This window comes from Phodopus roborovskii, unplaced genomic scaffold, assembly GCF_943737965.1.
Source record: "Phodopus roborovskii unplaced genomic scaffold, PHOROB, whole genome shotgun sequence".
Lineage (NCBI taxonomy): Eukaryota > Metazoa > Chordata > Mammalia > Rodentia > Cricetidae > Phodopus > Phodopus roborovskii.
In genome coordinates, this window is record NW_026126416.1 from 10,486,640 (window position 1) to 10,502,526 (window position 15,887).

Here is a 15,887-nt window from a genome sequence, read left to right on the forward strand (position 1 = left end):
CTGAATCGATGGATGGTTTGGAGGTTAAGTGCAGTGGCTGCTCTTGCATAGAACCAGGTTCCATTCCCAGTACCCACATGGTGGCTCACACCCATCTGTAATTCCAGTTCTAAAGCATCTGATGCCCTCTTCTGGCCTCTGAGGTCTCCTAGCATGCATGTAATATATGCAGGCAAAACACCCAAACATATAAAGTTAGAAAGAAAAAAGAAGAAAAAGAAGGACAAACAAAAAAATGTGCTTCTGGGCCATCTTTTAAAAATTGGTTGTGTACATTTAGGTATAAAAACAACTTTTGGAGTGAATTTGAATGAAAAAGAAAATCCTATTTCAAGGGTTTCCTTGGGTTTTCTATTGGGTTTCCTACACTTTTAACAGAATTTCATTCCATTAGATAAGACTACTTCCACAAGGATCTCACTCAAAACAAGACACTCTGGTTGAGGAATCAAAACGCTATGGAGTGGCTGCCTTACTAATCCCTGAAACCACTTTGTGCTGGGCCACACCCTTAATCTTTCTGAGGCCTTCGGAGCCTCGCAGCTATGCCCTTGTCTTCTGACAGTGGAATTTTGTGAATAGTGCGTTCCTCAGAGAATGAGAATCACAGGCCAGGCTGCAAACTTGTAAAGGAAAGTTTACTAGACAAAAGGCCACACAGCATGAGACTGGAAAGGAGGTAGGTCTTCTGAAGTACATTTTTCTACTTCATGGAAGTGTAGGAATTTTCGACAATGAATCCTTTCCATCGTTTTCATTTTCAAAGGGAATGGAAGGGGTCTGGCGGCCGCCCCACACAGGCTTCAGAGTCAGGCTGCACGGGCAGTCTGTGGTGGGCACATTTCATCTTCCTGTGCCTGCTGAAGTGAGACCTTTGCCTAAAGCCTTGTCCACAGGCCCTGCACGTGCAAGTCTTCTCCCCCTGGTGTGGCATCTGGTGTAAGATGAGGTGTGACTTGTGGGTAGAGCCTTGGCCACACTCTCTGCACACACAGAGTTTCTCTTCAAAGTGTGCCCGCTTGTGTGTGATCAGAGCTGACTTATTGGTAAAGCCTAGTCCACACTGCCTACACACGTATGGCTTCTCCCTGGAGTGCATTCTCTTGTGTCTGATAAGCCCAGCCTGGTGACTGAAGCCTCGCCCACAGTCTCGGCACACATACGGCTTTTCTCCCGAGTGTGTCCTCTGGTGTGCAATGAGGTTTGACTTCTGGCTGAAGCCTCGACCACATTCCTCACACACCACGGGCTTCTCCCCGGAGTGTATCCTCTGGTGCCTGATGAGGTTTGACTGCTGGCTGAAGCCGCGACCACAGTCCTTGCACACAATGGGCTTTTCCCCTGAGTGAATGTTCTGGTGTCTGTTGAGATGGGACTTTAAACTGAAGCCTCGTCCACATACCCCACACACATATGGCTTCTCCCCGGTGTGTGTCCTCCTGTGGGAGATGAGAGTTGAATTCTGGCTAAAGCTGTGCCCACATACGCCACACACATAAGGCTTCTCCTTTGAGTGAGTCCGCTGGTGATTGACAAGGGTTGTCCTCTGCCTGAAGCACCGGCCACACTCCTTGCAGGCATACGGCTTTGCCCCGGAATGTGTCCGCTGGTGAGAGATGAGGTTTGACCTGTCACTGAAGCCCAAGCCACAGTCGCTGCACACGATGCTCTTCTCTTCCAAGTGTGTCCTCTGGTGTCTCACGACAGCTGACTTCTGACTAAAGCTTTTTCCACACTCCCTACACACATAAGGCTTCTCCCCTGAGTGTGTCCTCCGATGGATGATGAGGTTGGACTTCTGGCTAAAGCCTCGTCCACACTCACCACATGTGTAAGGCTTCTCGCCTGAGTGCGTCCTCTCATGGATGATGAGTGTTGACTTCCGGTTAAAGCCGCGCCCGCACTCCCTGCACACAATGGGTTTTTCCCCAGAGTGTGCCTTCTGGTGTCTGGCAAGGCTCTTCTTTAGGCTGAAGCCCTTCTCACACACCCCACACACATACGGCTTCTCTCCGGAATGCATCCTCTGGTGACTAAGCAGGTTTGTCATCTTGCGGAAGCCCAGCCCACACTCTCCACAGTTGACCATTCCAAATCGCAAGAATTCTACACGACTCAGCAACTTTTCAGGTTCTACAGTGCTCCCAGCTTGAGGTGGGCGAGCCTCCATCCCTACCTGTCTGATGCCATTCCGAGAGCTGACTGACTGCCTTTGGGGTACTCTGGACAGGGCTCCCAAACCCCTTTTCTTTATCCTCCTTGATGAAGGCCTGGCACCCTCTCTCTCTCCGCCTTCTGGTTTATCTCTGCAGGAGCTCCCACCAGAGACTTGCTGCTGCTCTTCCTGGGGCCCATGACAGGAGTCCCCTGCGTCAACGTGGCATTTTGCACACAGGCATGTGAAGAGCCATGGGGCACCATTACTCAGTACATGCTGCCCATGGAGTTTCTGATTGGTGGGATCTGGAGGGCAGACAGGACCGGGGCAGAGTTCCAGCTTTGCCTGTGCTGCAGAGAAAAGAATGAGTCAGAATGGAGTCCTTAAAATAGGGATGGCCCAGTCCTACCTAAGCTGTTCTTCAGCCACCCCTCCAAGACATCCTCTACATGACTTCCTCCCAGCCCATCACCACACCGTACAGCTACTACATCCAGATACGCACTACAGACTCGAGGCCATAAAGAGTGCCAGCTAACAGATGTGTGAGTCAGGCCAATCAATACACAAGTCTCCACACAGTTATGGCTACAGTTACCTGACTCACAACCACACCAAGACAGGAACTATGTTCACTGTGTACTGGGTAGTTGTGCTTTTGACAGAGAGCTATTAACAAAACCCATGTGGAAAAACTCTCTCCCAATGTTCTGGAGGATGGAGCAGGTGGGCTGAGAAAGCATCATTCCAACTTTAGTGCAAGACAGCACAGGAGAAGAGTGGGTGCCCAGATGGTGTAGCAGGTCGAGGTGCTTGCCAGCAAATCTGAAGCACACACGGCAGGAGAGAACTCAGTACCACAAGATGCCCTCTGACCTCCATATGTGTGTCATAGCACATGAATGCCCCACATCTCCAACAAACAAATGTTTTAAAAGAGGAAGAATGGTTAAACAGAATGTGCATGACACACGTGAACTGGTGTCTCCCCACTTGACAGACACTTTATCGGTGGACTACTCTGTTAGAATTTCTACAAGGCTGTAAGCCCTCAGCAGGGAACAGCACAACCATAGCCTATTTCCCCAGTACTGTAAAAGATGCCCCTTACCAACCTCTAAGTCCTGTTAATTTCCAGAATTAGTTTAATAAAAAAATGTCCCCAAGAGGCTGGACAGTGGTGGCGCACTTGGGAGGCAGAGGCAGGTGGATCTCTGTGAGTCTGAGACCAGCATGGTCTACAAGAGTGAGTTCCAGGACAGGTTCCGAAGCTACACAGGGAAACCTTGTCTCAAACAAACAAACAAACAAACAAACAAACAAACAAAAGTTCCCAAAAATCAATGCAAACAATAAACCTGGAGGCTAGAAATACAGCTGAGTGATAGAGTGCTTGCCCAGCTCTCACAAGCCTTAGGACAACAGGAAGACAGACAGGCAATCAGGCAGGCAGAAAACGTGAGGGGAAACTGAGGGGGAGAGGAAAGACTAGTAGGCTGAGGCAGGAGGATCATGAGGTTGAGGCCAGCCTGATATATACATTGAATCTAAGGCCAGCTGGACTACACAGAAAGATCATGTTTCTAAAAACAAAACTAGAAAACACACTGACTAGGTGAAAACAACAGAAACAAAAACAACCTTCAACATAGGTCTAACAGCAGAGGCACAGTTTATGACAAAAAAGGGATAGGTCCTGAGAAGACCAAAGTAACACAACATCAAACGGCAAGTGGAAGTTAAAAAGAAACCAAAAGGAGCCCCCAAAGCAATTCTCTGTGCTGTACCGATTGTGCTGTTTCATCGGTACTGGTTCTGGCCAGCTGAAGGCAATCACTGACCAACCAATTGGAGCAATTAGTACAGATCTTACCGAATCTTCCTAAACTCCCCCTTATCAGAATTACATTATTCTACACTATACCGAATACAGTTTTCAGTTAGAACTGAATTAGTATAATTAGAATAATTGTCTTAATTATTAAAGTAGGCATAACCACCCTTTGCTAACAAAAAAAGTTCTGTACTCTTGTCTATGTGGCAGACTACTAAAGAAACACCTTCCCTTTTATCTTTCAATGTCTCATTAAGTAATGAAGTGCAATTCTTTCATTTTTTAATTTTTTTCTAAGTGCAATTCTTTTTTAATTAAAATTTCTATGTGTATAAATGCTTTGTCTGAATATGTGTGTGTGTGTGTGTGTGTGTGTGTGTGTGTGTGTGTGCAACATGTGTGTGCCTGGTGCCTGTGGAGTTCAGTGATTGTGAGCCACCATGTGGGTGCTGAGAATTGAACTTGGGTCCTTAGCAAGGACAACTTAACTGCTGTGTCATCTCTCCAGCACCTAGGCGCAATTCTTTCCTATGAGCAGCTCCGATGGTTGTCACTACAGGTGTGATTGATAGTCTGGGAGCCACTGATCCAACCTGATGCCCATCCCTCCCCAGCCCCACTACTATCTGCTTTTACCAACTTCATCTTGTCTAATCTGAGGTGTTACACAACTCATATCATAGCTGAGTCTGTGTCTCTATTTATGGCCAGCAACTTGAGTCTTCTAACTTCTGTGGGTACACACAAAGTGGCTGGCCTTTATTTGCAGTCAACACAGTTCAAAATTAAATTAGCCCCTTCAAAGAAATTCCAACACTGTTTTAACATCTATATGCGGTGATGGAGGAACAGGAAAACAAAATTTCAATTTTCCACTGAATGATCTTTTCCATTGACTGTGAATCTGCCATTATGTGTACACTCTGGATTATGTAGTCTGAGGACAAACAACACAAAATATGGTCAATTCAACAAATTAGCTTATAAAATATTTTAAATCTACAGGTACTCATATTTATAGTTTATACAGATTTAATCAATACTGACATAGGTTTAAATTTTAAAAACTCAGTCAGAAATGGTGGTGCATGACTTTAATTCCAGCACTCAGGAAGCAGAGGCAGGAGGCCAAGGTAAGAGAGACAAGAGACACCAGGAATGTTCCTGTGTGAAGGCAGAGTGGCCCTCAGAGTCAAAGAATACCACAGTTCCTCATCAATACATCCTCTTCAGCATCCTGGGCCGCTAACAGCCCTGTGACCCGTATGCCCAGGCCTTTCCCACTCACCTTGACAGGCAACCTGTGGACATTTCCTCTCCTCTTGCCATGTTTCTTTCCCTTGCTCTAGCTGGGTGATGAGTTTTGGTTTTGAAAATGGGATTCCTGCTCACCAGAAAAGAAAACAGAATGGCTGTAGGTTAGGGTGTGGAAGGAATCCTGACCTGGTCTTTGGAATAGACTCAAGAGAAAGACTGGGGGTTTGAGGAAGCTGCAGAGGGCAGTGCCAAGAGTTAACAGTTCCTTGAGACTAGCGGAGGGCGAACTAGATGAGGATACACTGATCCTACTCCCTGCTGGGTGGACAAAACTCTATTAAAGTGAACTTTGACTGGTAACCAGACTGGGCAGAGAAATGCCTAGATCAGTAAAGTGTACCTTTGAGACTGTCTGTGAAGAGTTCCAGAGAGGACTCACAAGGAAGAAAAACCTGCCTTGAAAGCAGGTGGCATCACCCCATAGGCTGGGCCTGAATAAAACAGAGGTGGAAGAAAGTCCACACACAAAGGTTTGCCCTCCCCTTCCCCCTCTCTGCTTCCTGGCTGCCATGAGGTATATGCTGTGATCTGTCAAGCCCCATTACCATGACAGACTGAATCTATAAGCTGAAATAAATAATTCCTCTTTCTAAGCATAGTGGTGCACGCCTTTAATCCCTAAACTGGGAGGCAGAGGCGAATGGACCTCTACAAGTATGAGGACAGCCTAGTCCAGGTAGTGAATTCTATGACCCTGCCTCAAAAACAACATCAACAAAAAAGTAATTCCTCCCTTTAAGTTACTTTCTTGGGTATTTGTCACAAAAATGTAAAGTCTAACACACCTGTCTTATTTAAAAGAAGTTAACATAAGGAAAGAGAGAGCTCCAGACTGGAGAGAAAAGCCTAGAGATGCAGAGTACAACCACACACACACACACACACACACACACACACAAACACACACACACACACACACACGAATGCACACTCTCCTAGTCACAGTCAACTCTACAAAACCAAACATCCCTAGGAAAGCAGAGAACAAAACTTCTTTGCTCGTGTCAAATCCAAAGGTTAAGGCAAAAAGTAAGATGGCTGCTACAAAGTACAGCCTAAAATTCTAGGTACATATGCACTAATGGAGAATGTGGGTCCTGGGAGACACCACTTACCCAGAGAGACCAGGTTGCTGTAGTTCTCCAGCATCACGTCTCTGTACAGGGACCTCTGAGCAGGGCTCAGCAGGCTCCATTCCTCCTGGGAGAAATCCACAGCCACATCTCTGAATGCCATGTGTACCTGTAACACAGAACAGTCCTGCTTGCCCCTAAGCCATCCTTGATATGGCACAAGGTGAGGGCCAGGGAGAGGCTACCCCAGCAGAGGCAGTGAGAAAAACAACCTGCCATCAGCTGCCACCCTGATCCCATATGATCTGAGACCTCTAAACCCCATTATCTACCTAGTGAGTACCGTTTATGAACCTACAGATTCAAAGCCCTGGTAGGTTGTACATGCAAAAAGTAAAACTGGCCGTCCTGGGAATTTTAAATCTAGGAGAAAAGCCAATTTATAAAAATTAAACAAGCTGGACCATGGTGGTGCACGCATTTGATTCTAGCACTCAGGAGGCACAGACAGATCTCTGTGGATTCAAGGCCAGCCTGGTCTACAGTGCCAGTTCAAGAACAGCCAGGATTATACACAGAAACCTGTCTTGGGAAAAAAAAAAAAAAATTAAACATCAGTAAGGTATAAGAGACTTTCTAAGTTATTGGGTTTTTTGTTTTGTTTTTTTAAGAGTTCTTATTTTCTTTGGTCTTTTGAGACAGGGTTTCTCTGTATTGCTTTGGAGGCTGTCCTGGAACTAGCTCTGTAGACCACGCTGACCTTGAACTCATAGAGATCCACCTGCCTTTGCCTCCTGAGTACTGGGACTAAAGGCATGTGCCTCCAACGCCTGACTTTTTTTTTTTTTTTTTTTTTTTTTTTTTTTTTTAGTTTTTATGTATATGTACTCATGTCTATGTGTAGGCACATGCATATTAAGTGTACACAGAGGATGCACACAGAAGAAGGCATCTGGTCTCCTGGAGTTGAAGATACAGATGGTGCTAGGAACTGAACTTGGGTCCTCTGCAAGAGTGGTATGCTCTCTTTACCATGAGCCACTCCTCTAGCTCCCAGCCTTTCTAAGTTTTAAAAATTTGAAAGACAAAATAATCTAACACATCATACTAATGTTGAAGCATCTGAAATTATTACAGTTCCATGACACCACTGCCTGAATAAGCTACAACTCAGCCTTTGGCTGAGAGGCACAGGGGTGGTGAAGTATCTGAGCCACGGTCTCCGAGTTTCAAGCCCATCTCTGTCATAAACCAATGCTTCAGCTTTCTCACATGGGCAACCTGGCTAATGGCAATTAAATTCCCACACAGCAGGTGCCACAGCGGAACCTCTTGGCTACTCATCCCCACCCCCGTTCTCCTGTGCCCAGATCCATTCCTCTTGGCTCCTCAACTGAGAACACACTGGGCCCAGGTACTCCGTCTTCCAGAACAGAAAGGAACCATGGAAAGATCGGTGCACTAGTATTCCAGATAAGCCTATGGGGAGCAGAGCCAAGGGCATCCTGGGCAGAGACCGAGGGGGAAGGGAGGCACAAACCATCCATTATGGAACAAAGTGGGATGAAGCAATTAACTTTTACTACGGTAAAATACACATAACACAAAGTCACTTTTTATCATGCAGGTGAGTAGCAGCAAGGGCATTCCTAGTGCTGCCATTACCACTTCTCTCTCCACAACATTCTCAGCTCTTCCCTGCAGATGCTCTGTACCGAACAATAACTTCCCAGTCCCCAGCTCTGGTAAAGACCATTTCTGTCCCTGTACATCCGGCTGGTGCATGTGGCTTATTTCACTTAGTATACCTTTAAGACTCATCCACATGGAAGTATGCACTCCTCTGTAAAGCTAAGCGGTATTTCACTGCATATGTGTGTGTTACATCTATTCTGTAATTGACGGACATAGCTTCTAGCTACTACGAATGACTGCTATGCACACCGAATGTCTGGGTTCTTACCTTCTTTTTGTTTGTGTTTTCGAGACAGTTTCTCTGTGTAACAGCTCTGGTTGTCCTGAAACTTACTTTGTAGACCAGGCTGGGGTCAAACTCACAGAGATCCACCTGCTTCTACCTCCCAAGTGCTGGGATTAAATGTGCCACCACGGCCTGGCACCTTCAATTCTTTTGGGTGCATGCCCAAAAGTGGTTAACTGGATCAAATGCTAATTCTATGTCCACAGTACCATATCTGCTTCATTAACAAGGTATGAGGGCTCTTGTACATCCTCTCTAATTCCATTATTGTGTGATGTATATGTATGTTGGTGGGGGAGGGGGTGCATTCGTGTATATAGAGGCCAGACAAACATGTATCTATCTATATGGCAAGATGTCACTATATAACCTTGGCTGGCCTGGAACTTACTATGAAGGCCAAGTTGGCCACAGACTCACAGAGATCCACCTGCCTCTACTCTCGAGTACTGGGGTATAGGTGTGTGCCACCATTCCCAGCCTACTCTTCCTATTTTTTGAGACAGGGTCTCTTGATGAACCTAGAGCTCATTCACCCACTAGGCTGGATGACCAATGAGCACCAGGGAACCACCTAGGCCCCGAACCTTGCTACCAGTGACTGCTGTGCTTATAGACACACATTGTTATACCTATAGCTTTTTTTGTTTTTTTTTTACATGGGTGCTGGATGTCTAAACTCAGGTTCTCATGCAAGTACAGCAGGCACTTTGGCAACTGAGCCATCTCCCCACCCCACCCCCAACAGATGTAGGAATAAAGTGGTATTTCCTTGTGGTCTTCCATGTATCTCAAAACGGGTTACTTTTTATGTGTTTACTGTCTTTGCTCACAGATGTTAGGACTGGGGAGAAAAAGAAAACAACAAAAAACATACTTTTTAAACAACTGGGAAAACTCCACATGGACTGAATATTAACTACACATATTAAAAAGTTACTAATGGTGGGTGTAATAATGAAACTGTACACATTAGAAGTACACATTAAAGTAAAATTGTGTGCGCAAATGTCACTCGGTAGAGATGCCGGTTGAAGTAGGTGCCAGGAAATAACTGAAAATTCCTGAAAAGTATCCCGGCAAGACAAACGGTAAATAAGAACAGACACAGGCTGGCTCCCAGGGCTGAGCAGGCTAAACAGATGCTGAGGTGGAATCCGGGGAAGCAACAGCGGGTGTGATAGGTGAGCACACCTGGCCCTAAAGTCTCCTCACTCAAGCCTCACCTACTGGGCACTTAAAGCTGAGCGACACCCTCTACCAATACTGCGATTTCAATCAACGCTGAACCTGTCCCCACCCACAAAAACACAGAAGGGTCAAGCCTTGCACCCACATAACACTGGGGTTCACAGCTGAGACTCCCTCAAGAGATGCGTGCTCACACCCCTAAGATAACACACCCGATCCGGTGCGTCCTCTCAGCTCCCAGATTCCAGCACCACAGCCTAGTGCTCAGGCTAGACCCTAGACCAGCCATGAAGGATCTTCCTCTCGGTCAGAACAGGGCCCGCGGGAGAGGAACTCACCAACGCCACCAAAGAACAAGGAGCTGCTCCAGTCACCAGCTGGGGAGCGACCCCGGGTCCCACCACCTCATCCCCAGCAGGCGCTAGGACTACACCACCCAGAGTCCTCCAGGCACAGGGACCACGCCTCCCAGCATGCCCCACGCCACCCACTACACTTGGACCGCCCGCAGCTCCCATTGCCCACTGATCAGTTTGCTTCTGGGCGGCGTGCTTCCTTTAGTGGGAGTGTGGATGCTGCGGCACCTGGGGGCCTTATCCTCCTTCCTATACCACGTTTCTAAAACGTAGTCACTCCCCTCTCTGCGCCTTTGCCTGAGGAACTACACTTCCCAGTGACCCCTGCGGCGATTTCCGCATCCGGTGCTAGCCAACACCCCAGCCCGCACCCCTAAATCCCATTTACACAGAAACACACCGGCGAGGGGAAATGGCGTCCCAGAGACGCTTCTTGGTTACTCAGTAGAGCACTTTTTAGGGTTTTCGGGGTCTCTCAGAACCTGCTGTGGGCTTGGGAACCTGCGAGGGCTGGAAGCCAGGGCCATGTATATTTTAGGCGAAAGCTTTTTAAGAGTGAGCTTATTTTACTTTTTTCTTCTGAAACACTTAAGTTGCTCAGGCAGGACCTCGAAGAACCCTAACATGGAAGGGCTTGGGTACCCAGGATTTTTAAATCCTGGGATTCTAAATCTTTGATATTAAAAAAACTTGATGAGTATTTCACAGCTTGACCGACTCCTCCCCAAAGCCCAGGGGAGACAGTTTTAAACTAAGACCCTGAAATTGAGCAATAAAACCTGGGCTTATTTGGCTAGACCAGCTGGTGGCCACTCCCCCGTATTCCTCAGACTGGCTGTGAACTTGTGATCCTCCTGGACAATGGCAGCAGAGTGAGCAGAGCTGTGCACAGCATAGCAGGGTTTCGTTACATTCATGGCCATGTCTCTGGATTTCATTTAGAAACTATGAAGGCTGCAGGGTCTTGCTCAAAAGGACCTGTACAGAGAAGTAATGGTGGAGCACTGGCTGCTCTTACAGAGGTCCTCAGTTCAATTTCCAGCACCCATATGATGACTACAACCATCTATAACTCTGGTCCCAAGGGATCTGACTCCTGGCTTGCACAGGCACGAAATTGCTGTACACACACACATGCAAACAAAACACCCATACACAAAAATTAATTAATTAAAAATAATTTTGTCATCAATTAGGAGTCAAGAAAATGCCACAGAGACATGCCCACAGGCAAAATGGATTGAGGAAATTCTTGGGCTGAGGTTCCCTCTTCCCAGGTATCTCTAGGTTGGGCCAAGTTAACAATAAAAACCAACCAGGACATGTTAGTCCCACAGGTGAAAGGAAAAAGACCACCAACCTAAAAATCATAATGGCCACATTACTCAAAGTAAGCTTTTTTTTTTTTTATTCATGTACATTGGCTGTCTCTCCCTAAAAGCAGAATTCAAGAGATCAGCATCAGACATGAAGAAGATAAAGGCTTTTATAGCTCAGAAGTGGATTTCCAAATGGGGGACTTGGCAGTCAAGAAGGTGGGATTACAGAAGCAGAACTTGAGCATAACAAGTAGGTTATAACAACTTTCTGAAACAAAGACGTATTTTCAAGGTAGTCATACCAAGGTGGTAATAGCAGTAAGTGGTCAGAATACCCCTTTGAAACAAAGGCATGGTTGCTATTCCTGGAACAGGCTGAACAGAACCATTTGTAGTTAAGGTTGCTGGTGAAGCACAGCCCAATCCATGAGAAATGTATTTAATCATAAACAGGAATGAATCTTTCTTTTCCTTTAGTATAGAATGGCTTTCAAGCATAAAAGGGAAGCAGGCTGGTTTATTGGACACTGCTTTAAATTGCAACATTTTTGTTTATTTTTCTCATGATTCTGATGCTCAGACTAATCCTTACATATCAACTAGTTTGTGAGAGTGAAAGACCCGGAGGTCCTAGACCCTCACGCCCCAACTCAGGAAAGGCAGCCCCCCAAATCATTCCCGAGAAGTGGTCTTGATGCAAAAGCATGAGGTCTTTTATATTCCAGTGCACTGGGGTCTGCAGCCATACTCCACGTGGGGTAGAGGACGTTCTCGACCAGAGTCGCCGCGGTTTCCTGCTTCAACCCTGGGTACAGGGTTCAGACAGCTTTTATAGGGTTACAACAAAACCCACGCATCAAAAACCAACCATCTCATAGCATCCAGTGTGGACCAATCAATTTGAACTATCCAAGCCTGCCCTTTGCCCAGGAAGTCTGCTTTCGCTAGGGCTTCTGGGTAGTGTGGCACGGCTCATTTCCTGTTCTCATTTACTCACAGGTGTTGTCGGTAAACCGCCCTGTGGTAAACAGTCAAGAATGACCTTTTGCCTATTCACTGCTAGGGGGCAGAGTCTAGAGAGAATTAGGCTAAATTTTTCCATCCTTACAAGAGTCAATAAGGGCAATGTTAGATAATGGAACTTCAAATGAATTGCACTTTTTATCCTTTCCCTACTCCTTCCAAATAATCAGTAGTGTATCCTACACACACACACACACACACACACACACACACACACACCACACACACACAAGAGCCACAATGTGAGAAGACTCATCTAAAGAATTAAGTTCAGCAATAGAGGTGTACACTTTTGATCCCAGCACTCAGGAGGCAGAGACAGGTTGATCTCTGAGTTTCAGTTCAGTCGCTCTACAGAGTGAGTTCCAGGACAGCCAAGACTACATAGAGAAACCATGTCTTGAAAAATGGAAAAAAAAGGTTGGGGGGGGGGGTGTCCAGTTAGAGATATAGCTTAGATGATAGTTTCCTTGCCTAGTAGATCACTTACTTTTCTGTTGGTATGATAAAAAAATAAAATGACCAACAGCAACTTAAGGGAGAATGAACTGCTTTGGTTTAGGGTTCCAGAGGGGCAGAGTCATCATGATGGGAAGACATGACATGGCAGCAGAAGCTGGTTCAATGGTTTAAAATGTTAATGGTGAGTGGTTGATATTACTCTTTTGCTTGGAAATACACCATGAATGTTTCAGTTATTAAGATTTTATCTTTTCTGTAATGCCTTGTGACATAATTGTGTTAAATTATAGAGATATCTATATTCTTTATACCCAACTAATCCATGTCCCTATGCTGGCTGAATTGCTTGCAGTTACCTTTTAATTATAAGTGTGCTTTGTCATATTGATATCTGAGACACACACTTTTAGAATGTATGAAATTTGCTCTGGTTTTACCCCTCCTTACTTCATATATCCATGGCAACTGTGATCAGTACACAATGTCATCCTTGGAGAAAGGATGGAGTTTGCACCTTGGGAACTGGTTTTGTCACTATCTGGTTTAGTGTGTCTATATATTTTGGTGAGACCACAAACAACATAACCCTCTCTCATCAGTTCCTAAGGAAGTAGAGAATTCCCAGGGGTTGAGTACCCATTTCCACGGTTCTATGCCCATGTTTCTTCCTTAGCATTGAATACATGAATTTAGTAGGATACAGGTTTTGCTTCATTTTGGAGTGATAGAAACTGGACCCAGGGATTCCTTCCACCTGCTAAGCTCATGCTTAACCACTAAGCTGTACCCTTAACCCCCACATGGTACATTTGAAACATCACTAAACATGGCAATCATGGCACATGTAATTGGTGTCTACATGCAAATGGAACAGCAACATGTTTAAGTTCCATGCTCCTAGTTACTGGACAAAGGGACTATTTTAAGATATTTATGGGCTGAGCAGTGGCATTTATATGCAGGCTGTCACTTTTAGTTGTATCTGGATATCTGCCTCTGGACAGTAAGTTCAAAAGTGAGCCACTTGGTTCTCGAAGGAGGATAAACTCAGCTGTTGAATTTTCTTTCAAGTGACTCAGTTTGGCTGAATAGGAAGTTAGTTGAAGAACTTTCTCCATATATTTTGTAATTCTCCTCCTTGTTTCCAATTGTGGCTGTTGTCAAGTGTATTGTTATCAGGGTACTAAAACTTAGGTTGAGCTGCCAACCCATTAGTTCAAACCCCAAATGACTCTTCATCAAAAGGACTGAATGTAACAGAGACAAAGAATTCCTATGAGAACCACAGTGAACCCATAGGGAGTGTTAAATGAAGACTGACACTCTGGCTGTTATGTGCTCATCCCATTATTTTGGGGAAAACCCCAAAGAAGGGGAAGTAAAAAAGGCACTGTATCAGTCACAGCAGTCCTTACTTGTCAAATAATTAAGCACTGGCACCCTCTTCTTCTGTATCTACTAAGAATCGGGAACTTTGAATGAGCCTGGGAAGCCAGACTTCCTGGGATCTAATGGTTGAAGAAGATACCCATTGTTAACCTCTAGCTTCAGCACACATGCATGCACACACACGCTTAAAAAGTAATGTTGAGACAAGATGGTTCATTGCACAGAGTCATTTGCTGCCAAGCTTGATGACTTGAGTTGATCCACTGGACCACAAGTTGTCCTCTGACCTCCACAAGCCATGGCGACACACACAAACAAGTAATTAAAATTTTTTTTAAAGATATATGGGCATAGTGGATTTATGATGTGCTTGCTAATTTTTACAAAGGCAGAAGAGACTGTAATTAGTAGTTCCATTCCCCTCAAGGGAAGTCCGCACATATCAGGAAATCCAGCTTCCCCTTAAGACTGAACTTCTCAACCTGTGTGTCTTGACCCTGTTGGAGTCGATTGAGCATATCACAGAAGTAGGCTAAGACCATCAGAGAACACAGATATTTACATTGCGATTCATAACAGTAGCAGAATTACATCTATGAAGTAACAACAAAAATACTTTTATGGTTGGGGGTCACCGCAGCCTGAGGAACGCGTCACAGCGTTAGGAATGTTGAGAACCATTGCTCCTAATGGTCTCAGACCTTGCTCTCTTACCTGCTTCTGCCCTTGGAACAGCAGGGGTCGCCCTGCACACAGCAATCACGTCTTTGCCTGGTGCTGCTTCTGAAGTCCAGCAAGGGGATTTTTCAACCATTAGGGTTCAATTATCCCGCTTTTCCCTGGGCAGTGTGGGTCGCCTAGAACTCTGAGGAATGGGCTGACTTTTCAATTTTCCAAGTAACTGTGAATGGAAACTATTAATTGCATTCTAAGAATAATTGTGTATCATGGGGTGTTTCAGCATGCATCTTGAATCAACTATACCATACTGAACGTATGTAATAATATTACACAACAGTTATCTCCTCCATGTGACAGTGAACTTACCTTCATGAAAACTCCTAGTTAATTACTTCTTGTATACCAGGTAGTCTAAAGTCTGCAGATCCATCCTGACAGATAAATTTGTTGCATTTAAGGAAATGGGAGAAAGGTAAAGGAAATAAATATAAGAGATGCCTTATAAAGATATAAGGAAAAACCCAGTGCTTGTGCATACATTGTAACTGAAGGTTTCTCTCCCAGCCTCCAGTTCCCGAATAACCACTCTGAGGCTTAATATGAATTAAAACTGCTTGGCCTATTAACTCAGGCTTATTAGTAATTAGCTCTTACAATGTAAATTAACCCATTTCTATTAGTCTATATTTTATCATGAGGCTAGTGGCTTACTACCCCACACTTTGCTTCCCCAGCAGCTACTGACATCTCTCTGACTCTGCCCTTCTCTCTATATCTCTGCTTAGATTTCTCGCCTGGTTCTATTCTGCCTGGCTGATAGCCAAATCAGCTATTTCATTAACCAATATAGGCCAAAGCAGCTTTATTCATCAACCAATAAAAGCAACACGTATTTGCAGCATACAGAAGGACACCCCACATCAATACACTATCCAACACAGTACTTCTGGTGGAAGGTGGTGGTCCCCATACAATCAGTTCTCCAGTAGATTCCAGCTCACCATTCATTTCCAATCCAGTTCTGACATTGTCTACCAGCATATGGTGTCAGGTCCCACAGGTTAAGAACCTCATCCCCCAGACTGACTCTACTTCAGATGGCA

At 45.2% G+C, this 15,887-nt stretch overlaps 1 protein-coding gene across 1 annotated transcript; it reads right to left on the bottom strand.

The window, feature by feature from the left end:
- Positions 1-617: 617 nt before the first annotated feature.
- Positions 618-9,961, bottom strand: Znf133 (zinc finger protein 133). The gene is made up of 4 exons (XM_051183251.1): positions 9,893-9,961; positions 6,425-6,551; positions 5,281-5,376; positions 618-2,508 (listed from the first exon to the last, which is right to left on the bottom strand). The coding sequence occupies exons 2-4, from the start codon at positions 6,543-6,545 to the stop codon at positions 761-763; spliced, it is 1,965 nt and encodes a 654-aa protein (XP_051039208.1). The 5' UTR covers positions 6,546-6,551; positions 9,893-9,961; the 3' UTR covers positions 618-760.
- Between the last annotated feature and the right edge of the window lie 5,926 nt (positions 9,962-15,887).

Excerpts from the sequence above, each read along its gene's own strand:
- Znf133 (XM_051183251.1), bottom strand. The coding sequence starts at position 6,545 with ATGGCATTCAGAGATGTGGCTGTGGATTTCTCCCAGGAGGAATGGAGC. Across the intron at positions 5,377-6,424 it reads CAGCAACCTGGTCTCTCTGG|GAATCCCATTTTCAAAACCA; the intron begins GTAAGTGGTGTC and ends TCTGGTGAGCAG. Across the intron at positions 2,509-5,280 it reads TCCACAGGTTGCCTGTCAAG|CACAGGCAAAGCTGGAACTC; the intron begins GTGAGTGGGAAA and ends TTTTCTCTGCAG.